Genomic DNA, 14,745 nt, shown 5'->3' on the forward strand with positions numbered 1-14,745 from the left:
TAGGGCTAATAATAAGTGACTAGGGAGAAGGAAAAATAATCAAGCCAAAGGCATTATTGTCTGAATGCACGTAGCATTCACAACAAAATAAATGAATTGATGGCACAACTAGGAATAAATGTGTTTGATCTAATAGCCATTATGAAGACAGATGCAGATTGGCCAATGTTGGGAATTAAATATTCCAGGATCCTTGATCTTTAGAAGAGATAGTCAAAATGGAAGAGGAGGAGGATTGCTCCCATAATTAATAATGGGATAAAAAGGGGAGTAGAGCGAATGGATCAGAGCTCAGAAAATCAAGAGGCAGAATCAGTTGAGTGAAACAAAGAAACAAGGGCACAAAGAAATTTGGGGGTCATTTATTATGCAATGAAGTGGAGTTAATTAGTAACCTTGTAGTAAAGGAGTCTCTGGGAAAGTGTGGTCATAATATGATGAATTTTATATCAAGTTTGAGAGAGTTTTAGTAAAGTACAAAACTAGAGTCTTAAATCGGAACAAAACAGGTTACGTAGGTATGAGGGCCGAGTTAATCAAGGTAGATTGGCAAACTAGATTAAATATATGAAAATAAAAAGATATGGCGGATAAGCAATGGCACAATTAAATAATTAATTCATAATTTGCCATGATTATACATTCCCCGAAAGAATAATGAGAGGTGATCTCATTGAAACATATTAAACTCTTAAGAGGATTGACAGGGCAGATGCTGGGAAGATGTTTCCCTGGCTGGAAAGTCTAGAACTAGGGGTCAGTTTCAGAAAAGGTTGGCCATTTAGAAATGAGGAGGAGAAATTTCTTCATTCAAAAGTTGTGAACTTTTGGCATTCTCTGCCCCAGAGAGCTATGGATGCTCAGTTGTTAAGTCTATTCAAGTCAGACACTAACAGATTTTTGAATACTAAGGGAATCAAGAGATATAGTGAGAGTACTGGAAGGTGTAACTGAGGTAATTAGCCATGGTCTTTTTGAATGGCAAGCAGGCTTGAGGGGCTAAATGCTCACTCCCATTCCTATTTAGTAGACTGGTAAAATTCTATAGGCTACTTCAAAATATTAGCATTGCCCAAACTCAACCCGATAACCAAAATTGTAAATTGGTTAAGAAACAATCTGACTAAAAGATCTCAAGCATACTATCTAAATTATTACTTTTTCAGTAGATAGTGTCTAAATATCTATTGTTCTCCAGTCCCATCACAGGCCTTCCCCCATTTTGTTCTTCCCACCCTCCCCACTTTTACTTGCTTAAAACCTATTACACTTCCAACTTTTCCAATTCTGTGAAAAGTCACAGACCTGAAACCTTAACTTTGTTTCTCTCTTCGCAGATGCTGCCAGACTTGCTAGCTATTTCCAGCATTTTCTGGTTTTTTTTCATGTTCCCCAATCCTTTCTGTGTCAGATGGATATATGCCCAAAAAATAATCCTGACAGTCAACTGGTCACTATCATAGCAAGTATCAAACATTAGTAGTTACATTCGTGTCATCTTTCAGCCAAATTTCAGATTGAAGCACATTGAAATTATGTAGAATGATTACAATTTGCACCAGCCCCAGTCGAAAGCCTTTTTACCAACTGCTCAGCATCCAAGTCACATCTTGCATATAAATTAAAACCATAGTTAATATACTTTTATTTCAATCAAATGTAATACCACAGATGTGTGTTCGGTGCTCCAAATGTCATGTTTAGGATAGTTGTCAAGAAAATTTCTGCACAGAGGATGAAGAACAGCTGGAGCAAGTTACAGCAAAGGTATTTGAAGCCAAAACGCTGGATTCATGCATGAAACAATGCTGTAATGTGAAGACAGTGAGTTGGCATTCTGGAAGGTCAAGATAAAATGAACCAAATGGTCGCCTTCATCAAACCTTCTCGCAATGCTTATGTTCTAGAGTCATAGAGGTCTCCAGCACAGAAAAAGACCCTTCGGCCCATCGAGTCTGCGCCGGTCAAACAAGTACCTAACTATTCTAATCCCATTTTCCAGCGCTAGGCCCATAGCCTTGTATGCCATGGCATCACAAGTGCACATCCATATACTCCTTAAATGTTATGAGGGTTTCTGCCTCTACCACCCTTTCAGGCAGTGAGTTCCAGATTCCCATCACCCTCTGGGTGAAAAAATTCTTCCTCACATCCCCTCTAAACCTCTTGCCCCTTACCTTAAATCTATGCCCCCATGTCATTGATCCCTCCACCAAGGGGAAAAGTTCCTTCCTGTCTACCCTATCTTTGCCCCTCAATTTTATACACCTCAATCATGTTCCCCCTCAATCTCCTCTGTTCTAGGGAAAATAACCCCAGTCTATCCAATCTCTCCTCATAACTAAAACTCTCCAGCCCAGGCAACATCCTGGTAAATCTCCTCTGCACTCTCTCTTGTGCAATCATATCCTTCCTATGATGCGGATTTTAGAACTGCACGCAATACTCTAGCTGTGGCCGAACCAACGTTTTATACAGTTCCAGCATAACCTCCCTGCTATTATATTATATGCCTCAGTTAATAAAGGCAAATATCCCATATGCCAAACCACCTTATCTACCTGTCCCGCTACCTTAAGGGACCGTGGGCATGCACACCAAGGTCCCTCTGATCCTCGGTGCTTCCCAGGGTCCTGCCATTCATCGTGTATTCCTGTGCCTTGTTTATCCTGCCCAAGTGCATCACCTCACACTTATCTGGATTAAATTCCATTTGCCACTGATCAGCCCATCTGACCAGCCCGTTTATATCCTCCTGTAATCTAAGGCTATCCTCCTCACTATTTACCACCCCACCAATTTTCGTGTCATCCGCGAACTTATTGATCAACCCTCCTACATTCAAGTCTAAATCGTTTATATATACCACAAACAGCAAGGGGCCCAACACCGATCCCTGTGCAACCTCACTGGACACAGGCATCCAATCACAAAAACACCCTTCGACCATCACCCTCTGCTTCCTGCCACTCAGCCAATTCTGGATCCAAATTGCCTTGGATCCGATGGGCTCTTACCTTCATTATCAGTTTCCCATGCGGGACCTTATCAAAAGCCTTGCTGAAGTCCAAGTAGACTACGTCAAATGCATTGCCCTCATCTACACACCTGGTCACCTCATCGAAAAATTCAATCAAATTGGTCAGACATGATCTCCCCTTAACAAAACCATGCTGACTGTCCTTGATTAATCCCTGCCGCTCCGAGTGTAGGTTAATTCTGTCCCTCAGAATTGCTTCCAATAGTTTCCCCATTACTGAGGTTAGACTGACTGGCAGTACATCATTATACAGTACATCAGAGATGCAATGACTACATACAATTCTTCAAAAGTTGTACTTACTGTGTGCTCTGATCCAAGTAAGTGATAACCCGATCTGCTTCTTCCTCCAAACGTTTATTAACATGGTGCAAATACTCTGGAACCTAAATGGAATTAAGATATTGCAAGTTAACAAAATAGCCAGGCAAATATTTCTTGAACTAAATTACAATCACTGGTAGCATAAAATTTAATATTGAAATTACACATCCAACACTTTTTGCACATCCAACACTTCTGAACATCAAGGCCCAAAAGGTAAAGAAACTGTTCATTGAAACACAAGTTACACAGACAAGAATATCCCAGGCTTGATCTCCAGCTATGTGAAGTTGTGTAAAGTGTAATCCAATTCATCTCAGCATACACAATGGGGAAAGGTGGTGGGATAGACTGGTAGGTCAAGAGTTCCTACTTGATTGCTATCCCATAAACATGTGCGTAGAAACACTGGGGGAGAATGGAACCTAACTTAGCTGCAATTCCTCATGCGATAATGTTGCCTGTCTACACTCATCACTAATGCTCACATATGAATGGTAGCTTGGGTGAGCTACCAAAGAGCAATGAACATTCTTGGACCATACACAAAAAGTCATATCTTTAGGACAGGAGGAAATGGAAGATCAGAAAACAGGTTAGAGATAAACAGAGGATTTCTCCACAAGGAGATACTTCAAGGGGAATAAGAATGGGAGAAGAGGAGGGAAGATGGAAGGAACAAAAGCAAAAGAGCAGGAAGCAAGAAGCAGCAGAGAAAAAGGAGGAAATCTGCACTGCTTTCATAGATTTTCCTTTTAATCTCCCCTGGCTCCCCAGTCTCTTCTCAGGCTGTACTCCAACTAGTTGCTCTTCTGCAGTTGCTCAGTAACACCTGAGGCCACTACACACCACAACCTCATTGTGGACTATCGCACTGATATCCTGGCTTTGACCGATTCTTGATTTACTGGTGGCAACAACCTTTGCCCTCACCAAAGCTTCTCCACTTGGCTTTACTCGGTGATCTTCCCTGCCCAAATCCTGTGATGTCAGAAAACAGAAAATGCTGGAAAAACTCAGTCGGTCTGGTATCATTTGTGGAGAGAGAAACAGAGTTCACATTTCTAATCCGTATCAGAGCGAAAGAGAAGCAGAAATGTGATGGGTTTTATACTGTTTAAGAGGGGGTGGAGCAGATGGAGCAAAATAGAAACTCGAGTATAAGTGGGAGCTTAAGAGAAATTTGACAAAGATGCCATGGACACAGGACAAAGGGAGTGTTAATGGTAGTGTTCAGGACTAAAGAAGGTGCTGATAGTGGCAGACAGGTAAGATAGCAGAATGTGTTAATAGCAGAACAAGGGTGAAAGCAAAACTATGAAAGCAAAATTTAAAAACAAGTGAAACAGGGAAAAAGGATGAAAATAAATAAATGAAGTAGTAAATAAATAATTGGATTGAAAAGGGGTAAAGATGGAGAGGAGAGTTCATGGTCTGAAGTTGTTGAACTCTATGTCAAGTCCGGAAGGCTGTAAAGTGCCTAATCGGAAGATGAGGTGCTGTTCCTCCAGTTTTCCTTGGGTTTCACTGGAACATGGGAGCAGGACAAGAATGGACATCATGCCCACATGCCCATTCTTGGCCTGCTGCAATGTTCCAGTGAAGCCCAACGAAAACTGGAGGAACAGCACCTCATCTTCCGATTAAACACTTCATAGCCTTCCGGACTTGACATAGAGTTCAACAACTTCAGACCATGAACTCTCCCCTCCGCTTTACCCCTTTTTAAGCCATTTTAAAAATTTATTCATTTTTATTTATTTTTTTAATACTTTCCCCAACACCCCCACCCCCAGACACAAGACCATCTGTCACTTGTTTTTGTTTTGCTTTCACAGAACGCTGACCCTTGTTCTGCTTCCTTACTTTTCTCAACACCTAGTTTAGTCTTTAGCACTATCATTAACACTCCCTTTGTCCTGTATCAATGACATCTTTGTCAAATTTCTCGAGAGCTCCCACCTATCCCTGACCTTCTATTTTGCTCCAACCCCTCTTAAAGAGTATAAAATCCATCAGATTTCCACTTCTCTTTAGCTCTGAAGTCATACAGACTCAAAACGTTAACTGTTTCTCTTTCCACAGATGCTGCCAGACCTGAGTTTTTCCAGAATTTTGTGTTTTATTTTCAGATTTGCAGCATTTTGCTTTTATTCCAGTGATGTCAGTGTGCACAGCACCATGTGCCATGATCACAGCTGATGTTACTGCTGGTCAAGTCAGATCCCAGGGTGGTACCCAGCTTCATAGATCCTAACTTCTGTTTTTTTGTTTAGATACGTGGAGAGTGGTAACTGAACAGAGTCATGGGAGTCAGCTGATGAACTTTTCGCAAAAAAAAAATTTATTAAGCAACCAAAAATGAATTTAATTGTGATTTAATTACAATTGGAGTCAAGTTGACTGCAAGTTTGAAATCATCAAAAGAAGCTAGGTGTAGGAATGTGCTGGGCATGCTAATGAGTAAACATGGGTGCTGGTTTAGCATGCAAGGTGTGAAAAGAATTTGCATTTTTTGATAAATGAAGAGATTGTTGGATTTCAAAGGGACCTAAGCCTGTTTATAACTAGTCAGATAAGCAAGGCTAAATAGTGTGTTTATTTTTCCCCAAAGGTTACTAACAATATTGGCAACATGAAAGTTTTATACTCTGAGGGAGATACAGTTTCAAAGACATACAGAACAATAGAATTTACATATTAAAAAGAGAGAAACATATATAAAGGAGAATGAAAGGCTATGTGGGAGAAGGTCATGTAAGATCTAACAGGAATGAGTGGAACAGCCTTCAAGATGCCTCCAGCCACTTGTGCATAAGTCTGCTTTGCAAAGTAACTGGAGTTGGAGAAAAACTATTTGGAACTCCACTGTCAACTGGGTACTATGCTAACTTGCTGAGTTTGTTTTAAATCTAAAATCTACTTTGGACTGTTGATTGAAGGGAGCGTGTAACTGGGAGTCAGGTCAATTAGGAATTTTAGGATTTGATATAGTAGTAAGTAATTGCAGCTGTATGTATGTGCTTGAAACCTTTTGTTAATAAATATTTTAACTTAATTTTTTTAAATCTCTAAAGGCCTTGGTGGACTCATTACTTCTGAATTCAGTACACACATTTTCTTGTAATAAATACAAATTGCAAAACCGTTGTCATAGCACGACCAAGTTTCCTTCGTGGATTTGGTCTGCCAGGCACACATCATCTGCCACCTCAAACTAGATGTAACATTTAATCATGATTCTGCCTGACTAGAAGTGATTTAATCAGATATGGCCCACTCACTAGATGAGTCACAAGGGATCTAAGAACAGGAGTAGGCCAGGCCTTTAAACTTGTTCAGCCATTCGATGAGGTCATGGCTGATCTGCAATCTAACTTCATTTACCTGCTTTGGCTTCAAGGTGCCTTTGTACCCTGGGCTGGCAAGCATCTAATGAGCTGAGATTTTAAATTATTAATTGAGCCAGCACCTACTGCTTCTTCTGGGAAATTGTTTCTTATTTCTACCACCGTGTGTGAGAAGATGTGTTTCCTAGCTTTTCTTTTGAAGGACCTGGCTCTAAATTTAAGGTTCCGTACCCTTGTCTTAGTATCCCCTAGCAGCAAAGCAGTTTCTCTCTATCTGCCCAATCAATTCCTTTCAAAATCATAAAAGCTCAATAAAATCATCTCTTAACTTTCTAAATTTACAGAATACAAGCCTTGTTCATGCAATCTCTCCTCATAATTTGAGGATTTAACACACTGCTCATAAGATTTACACATCTCTTCCTTTTGCCACACTTGTCATTTCATAAGATCTCTAAGTGTTATTGCCAATTTTGCCAAATTACAGGCAGTTTTGCGCTATAAGCCAACCAGGATTTTGATTGATACAACCTAAACGGATTTCATTTAGGAACTTGACACCTAGCAAAGAGAACTTTCTTCACCAGGACATTTTTGGAAAATCTCTATTCAGTTAATTGCCTTGCAAACTACAATCAACAGTTTCACTTTTTCTCTCAGTTAATGGAAGAATCCCATCAGTAGCTTTATTTTGAATTTTCCATTCAGTTAATGGGATACATGAACAATTCCAGGCCCATGCCCCTAAAAACATGTCCATGTTCTTTTTATATTCATTCATGGGATCTGGGTGTTGCTGGCTAGGCCAGCATTTATTACCGCTCCCTAAATGCCCTTGAGAAAGTGGTGGTGAGCTGCCTTCTTGAACCACTGGTGTGCTGGCAATAACCCAATTAACGCCATGTTCTACAGCTCTTTGGCATAGTGCATTTGTTCATTGATATGCTACTTCAACGAAGTGCCTCTAACTGGGCTGGCAAAGGCAACATGCTGCATACCTCTCGTTCTTGCATCAGTCTTTGACCTTCTGCTGCATACAAGCGGTTAGTCTCTTCCAAAAATCTCTGTTCAAAAGAATCTTGATATATCTAGAAGAAAAAAAAATACATTTAACTGTTATAAACGAAAATAACTGGATTAGCTACATCTGAAAAGTTTGAAATCTTACCTGCAAATCTGATAGCATACTTAAGAGGCTTCGAAGCAAACTACGATCAATAGCTTCACCATTTCTTTCTCTCTCAATTAACAGAAGAATCCCATCAATAGTTTTATTTTGAACCTTTCGATCGCTTATTACATGGGATCTGAATAATTCAAGACCCATATCCCTACAAATAAAAACAGCTCAAATGAGTAAGGATTGTTAAAGATCACAATGAGGCTATTAACAGGTGCACTCAAATACCATTTTGTTTTAAGGTCAAAGTTCATCGCAACCCTGTTCTTTCCAGATACCTATTTAATCATCTTGCTCTGCAGAAACTGATCATTAAATAATAATTTCAAAATTTTAGAAAATCTAAATATTTTATATCCTTTTGTTTATTCTGAACAAGTTTCTCACTCCCTCTCCTGAAGATGTGACTCTTGTGTCAATTCATTTCCACAGGTATTGGCAGTCCTCCAGTACCTCTCCCAAATAAAATTTTTCATGTGTGAACTTACACAGTTAGCACTGGTATATAATGATCAGGAGAAGAAATCATAGATGAACTCAATCCTATCCTCACCCAATAACTATACACATACCCTTCCTTGCAGTAGATATTGATCAGGAGCAAAAACTGTGGCTGATATTCTTCCCAGCTCAAGGGCGCAAAGGCCAATGTGGCATTCCTCCTGTTGTATCTCGTGGTGTCAGTTGCCTAGATTACAAAATTAACTTGGGGCCTTCTCATCTGTACAGTTCAATTAAATACCAAGTAACAACTGAGCAAACAGGGAGCTAATTTTATGGGCCATGATAGCATATGGAATTACAGCAAACTTGAAAAAAATGACAATATCTTAACTTTAAAATTTGCCACATGTTTCAAAGTCATATAATGACATCACTTCAATTAAGTACACTGTGAATTCTGATTAACGGTTCAAAATCAAGTGCCTCCTTTAACTCATTCATACCAATACTATGACATAACACCTATCAATTGGCTCATCTTGAATTTAACATGTAAGTCCACCAAAAAGAGTAAGCGTGTAGAAGCAAACATGTATGCGCACACAGTGTGAAGACAAAAACCTAATGATTACCCTACTCCATATACAGGCCTTCAAAAATATGTAGAAGCAGCAATGGAAATGGCTGTTTTCATCACAAGGCTGTATTTGAAAAACTCCAGGCAGATTTCCACAAATAAACTTACAAGTTTGCATCTCATCACACAAATTGCAATATAAAAACAAATTGCTGGTGCATTACATTTGGCCTGAACACCTGAAAAGGATTAGGGAGGGGGAAAAAAATCAACGTGACTTTTTGCTCCTGATCATTATCCAGTGACCGCCTGCCAGAAAACTCCTTTGTATGTGTGTGTGTGGGCGGGCATCAGGCAATGACACAATCAAATGTGTGTGATGCCCTCCACAAACAACCTGCCAAAACTCACTGTGCAGGCTCACACATGAGAATGAGCACTTTGTGCAAGGTATCGGAGCCTACGACAATTGGTATCTGTAGATCTGTACCCCTGTAGGGAGTCAGCACCTTAAGAGAAAGGAGAGAAAACAAGAAACATTTCAGGCAGATTTTCTACATAAACCTGAAATTTTGCACCCTCAAAGATTACAATTAAAAAAATTATTAAACAACAGCTACTATTAGGAGGCACTGAATACACATTGTCAATAAATGTGGAAATTTCTTTTGGGCAACCAGGAATTTCAGTGTGAAATAACGACTGTTCTTAAATTTACCAAAGCATGTATTTGTGTCACTTCAAGAAATAATACCAGAAATAGAGATTTGCCAGATAGTGATACACAAAAACCAAAAAAGGAAGCAGCAGCAAATGCTGGGAAACTTGATTTGAGTAGTCACATTTTTAGGGACAAACTACCTGTTTTTTTTTATTGGCTCATTTTTGCCACAGCTGTGGGGTCTGGATTTTTGTTAGTACACACTAGGTTCATTCATGATCAAGTTTGAATAAGTTATCAACGAAGGCTAAAAAATCAATTGAAGGAACAGGAGAAGTACGTTAGATGCTCCCAAATTTTACTTTTGATTTATAATTCTAAATAATACTGCAGCTATTTAAGTAGCTTACGAACAAGAAAATTAATAAGCAGAAACAACTGTAACAATAAGAGATGAATTGTTGACAGAAAGACATAACATTCAGATAGTGAACTCTGCATATCATACAGATAGAATACGGCACAAATTCCAAAGAATTTCAAAGTCAGTCTGGTGTTTCACCGTATCAGTGTCTCTATCTGTATCCCCCAGCTTATTCCGCTTGCCGTTCTTTCCCCTGTTCCCATTACTTCTACCTGAGCTCAATTCCATTGTGCTTCCCTTCTTATATGTCAGATTGGAAATAGATCTGTGACTAAAAAGACATTAGACCTAACCACAAAATTCAGGCAATAAGCTATACTACATGGACTAAGTCAAGGGTATTACTGTGACTAATCTCTTTCCCTCATCATGTGTACAATGAACAATTCTAAGGGGGAAATCAGCGCAACCCCCAAGTTGCCTTCTCTTGGTCTACATTATAAGGGCACCCCACTTAAATCACCTTCTATGTTTTGAGTAAATACGACAAACCTTCAAAGGAACCTTCTTATGAGCCTAGGCAGCAAGGGTATGCAAGGTGGAGGGTATTACAGCTAACTCTAATCCTGCTCTCACCTGACATCCAGTCAGTCACTCACTTTCTAGCAGAGGTCCCTGGAGAGCAAACAGGAGTAAAAAGTGGCCAATTTATGCAGTAACTCAGGAGCCCAGAGATCAATTGTGGTGCCCAGACAAGACAATCTAAGTCAACGTAGATTCTGAATCAAACTTACGTCATTCTGGTCTGTATGTTTGAGTACTACACCTTAATACTTTTACATTCTGGGACATGAATCATATAAAACACAGAAAATATTAAAAAACTTTGGAAGCCCAAATTAGGACCATAAATTAGTCCCAGTTAGGTATTAAAGGCAAAATATATAGTACATGGAGCATACCCTTATTGGTGTAATAAGGACTACTTCCCTTAAAGGGGAGCAATATACCTGACTTCATTTACAGGATTCCCTTTGTGCACCTGGGATCCAGGGATGCTGATGCTTCAAATGGAAGTGACTTTTGCACTGAAGGCATCGAACGATACCTGCCCTGGGATTAGGATCCTGGTGGACGCCCCATGATCTGATGTCATAACCTCTTCACTAGTGTCAGCCGAAGAAAGGCACACCAAAACAGGGGCTCGTTGGCTCTAGAGACCACCTCACTGCAGGATCATACGGGCGGTGAAGAAGAAAGATGGTTCACAGGTCACAGATTCTTTAGACGAGAATGAACTAGCACCTGCCAACATCAAGGAGAGTGCCTTAGAAATCTGACCTGTATCAAATGGCCCAAGTCAGGGTTGCAAATAGGTCAGCACAGCTAATCCTTGGAATTATTGATGTCTTCTAGGCTGTCCCTTGAGCGATGTGCCGACAGATGCTAGTTCCAAATAAGAAGTTGGTAAAATTCTGCCAAATAAAATGAGTCAAGCACTCATTTAGCTTGACTTAGAACCCAAAGGCCCTCTTCTCCCAGTTGGAGGAAGATTTAAAAAATGCTCACAGAGCATGAAAAGATGTTTATTTCCTCAAGATGCTTTTCTTACCTGCAAATGGGGATCTTCAATGAATTTGGTGGTGTTGTACACTTTACAAATGATCTTGTGATTGAAACTAAGGTAAATGTCTCCCAGTATCTCATATGCCCAACAGAAATAAATGGCAGTGAGGAAACTCCAACTGGTCCCAGTCCCATGACTAGTTGCTGCTTCTACTTCAGCAACTTAAGATGTACCACTTATTCCACCTTAGATGATTGTTAGAACTCCTTTTATTTAAATCCTTTCACCAACCCCTAGAAGTGCTGGCAGAATTTGCAGTGGACCAATGTCGTGGTCAAACATGAGATGCTGAAGACATGAAGTGCGAATGTTGGTAACCAAAATACCCACCTGCACTTCAAGTATAATTTGCCATAAGCAGATTCCGAGGAAAACCAAAAGTTTTACATGTACAATTCAAGATGAACAGAGTGGAAGAAATGAAACTCAGAAAATAATTATTACATTAATCTCTAGAGATAGTTACTTAAGTTACTGTTCTATTTGCTATCTTTACCCATGCTATTCAAAGTATGAGAAGTAAAAGAAAATTTGCTTTTGAGCTACAGATCTTGATCTTCAGAAAATACCACATCTGCTTTAACCCAATTCTAATGCTGCTTTGATGCAATTACAAGTGTGCAATCACAAACAAGCCAATTATCACATAATTTAAAAAAACAGAAGTGTTAAATACCTTCATTCACACATCCAGAGACATTTGGAAAGTTTCAACTTGCATTATATTATAGACAGCACTATATTATAGACAGATCTATTTTCCCAATGGCTCAGCAGGAAGCTAAGCCATAGCAAAAAAGGAAAATCTCAAGTTCGACATGAGCCTGTGCCATGTTAACTTAACCTTAAGCTTACTCAGCAAGAGGTAAGCTACAAGGAGCTCCAACTGCCTCAGTGAGACAAAGGCTGATGGTCAGTCAGTGGTTAGAGGAGGAGAGAAAATTCAACTAGGGTCCCTGCTCCACATTTTTGCTCAGTGATCCCTGAAGGCATGAAAGTATTGGTTGAGGATAGCATCTAGCTTGACTGTACTGCTCTGCAGTTAACAACCTGCCTTACACAACTCATTGTCAAGGTTCTAATTAAAAATTGGTTTCTTGGATAAATTCTTAGTGTGCTTCTGGTGTCTGTGAGACAATATCTCTAGCAAGGAGTCAATGCCCTTGTTGAATGGGGAGGAAAAGGAGATACTGGAGAAAAGAGACTCATGACCTACATATTAAAAGTCACTCCTGCAATTTTAAGAACAACTTAAGAGAGGAGCAGGAGTCTGCCATGACTCCTGGAGCCTGCTCCACCATTCAATAAGATCATGACTGATTGAACCCTGGCCTCATCACCACTTTCCTGCCTGTTCCCCATAACACTTCACTGCCGTATAGTTCAAGAATCTGTCTATAACAGCTTTGAGTATATTCAATGACTCAGCCTCCACAGGTTTCTGGGGTGGAAAATTCCAAAGGTACATGAACCTCAGAGAGGTAAATCCTCCTCATTTCATTCTTAAATGGGAGGCCATTTATTCTGAAACTATGCCTCCTAGTTTGAGATTCCCCCACAAGGATCAACATCCTCTCAACATCTACCCTTCAGAATCTTGTATGCTTCAATAAGATTCTCTCTCATTCTTCTAAACTCCAATGAGTATAGGCCCAACCTACTCAACCTTTCCTCATAAAACAACCCCTTCAGCTCAGCAATTAACCTAGTGAACCTTCTTTGAACTGTCTCCACTGCAAGTATATCCCTCCTTAAATTAGTTGCTTTTGTTTCATGTACAAGAATATCCATATCCCTGTGCACCGCAGCATTCTTTCTCCATTTAAATAATATTTTGCTTTTCTTTTCTTCCTACCAACGCGGATAACCTCACTTTCCCATATTATTCTCCATCTGCCAAACTTTATCCAAACTCACCTTGACTTTTTGTCCCAGCTGCACCAGATTGTGCTAAGTTGCACAGTGAGCTCATTCTGTTAGAACCCAAAACTAATTTAAGAGTTCATCTATTACCATTTATTTTTCATATGCTGCTTTCCATAGATGATGGAATGCTGAACAGAAGTTTCCTCCAATGATTTTTCCCCCTTTTTAGCCTTACCCACACTCCTGTCCTGTCTCAACTGAAAGGACAGCCTAAAGCTGCACTGTAACTAATCACAGAGAATTGACTAGATTGAAGTACTTTCCATTACCTACTGTATTTTCTTCCTTCCTTTAATGGATTATCCATGAATGTGAACTTGCCACCCCGGAAACTTGTGAATTGCAAACTTGTGTTTAACAATTCTATAAAACACAGCTACATTTATAGTAGATAGTTTTCATTTTGAAGAGTCATATCTATGAATCTAGTTAAGTCTACATCAAAGTAGATCATAACAATGGGTCATAACCTAACAGGGCATCAGTTCAAGGCTGCAAAGGAGAAAATTGGAATTGAAACAAAAGCTAAGCTAAAAATAAGGCAAGATGAAGTGAAATTTTAGCTGAGCTGGTAGTCAAAAATCTTGGAATCATTTAAAACAGAGATGGGCTGCATAGCATGGAGTTTTGTATTTAAATACTATTTTTGGCTTCATGTCCTTATTAATTTGCATATATTCCATGCTGATTGGTGTTATCACTCACCAAAAATAGCCTTTTCCAAACCCACATTCACAAAATCCAAACAGGACAAACCAACTTACAAGAAAAGTAAGTGCAAACAGATTCACATTGCCCAAGTTTTCTATAATTCTGTGCCGTGAATGGGTAATTATCGGTTTTTCAGACAGAGGAGTTAAAATGGATGACGTGGCCTTCCTCAGACTTACTGGTGATGTTGGGGAGATGTATTTTTTACAGTTAAAACAGAATGACTCATTATTACCCTTCACCAATTCTTGATGCACTACTTTTTAAAAAATTCAACATGAACCCTCTTCTTTGAAAGCTAATCTTTCATGGAAATGGATTCCTTTTTGATAACAGATGATGTTAGATAAATACTTTGCCCCGCATTATACAACGGAGGCACTGGGAGGAGCTCTGTTCACTATGCAACCCTGGTCAACATGTAATTTTGATACAAAATGATCCTAAGCCAAACTTGGACCAATGACTCCCAAACTAGACAGTTCCATTTGGTGTAGTCAGCATTCCAGTACCGTGCCATTACTTGGTCAAATCGAGAGAG

At 39.5% G+C, this 14,745-nt stretch overlaps 1 protein-coding gene across 1 annotated transcript in view; it reads right to left on the reverse strand.

The window, feature by feature from the left end:
- The window catches only part of cul4b (cullin 4B), an 80,227-nt gene that overhangs the window by 43,379 nt on the left and 22,103 nt on the right, over positions 1–14,745 (reverse strand). Inside the window, exons 6-8 of the mRNA XM_078547396.1 lie at positions 7,883–8,045; positions 7,713–7,802; positions 3,344–3,426 (exon numbers count right to left, since the gene is read on the reverse strand). Of these exons, the coding sequence (XP_078403522.1) occupies positions 3,344–3,426; positions 7,713–7,802; positions 7,883–8,045 (336 nt within the window). The remainder of the gene's footprint in view (positions 1–3,343; positions 3,427–7,712; positions 7,803–7,882; positions 8,046–14,745) is intronic.

The sequence above is a fragment of the Cetorhinus maximus genome, chromosome 8, assembly GCF_964194155.1.
Source record: "Cetorhinus maximus chromosome 8, sCetMax3.hap1.1, whole genome shotgun sequence".
NCBI lineage: Eukaryota > Metazoa > Chordata > Chondrichthyes > Lamniformes > Cetorhinidae > Cetorhinus > Cetorhinus maximus.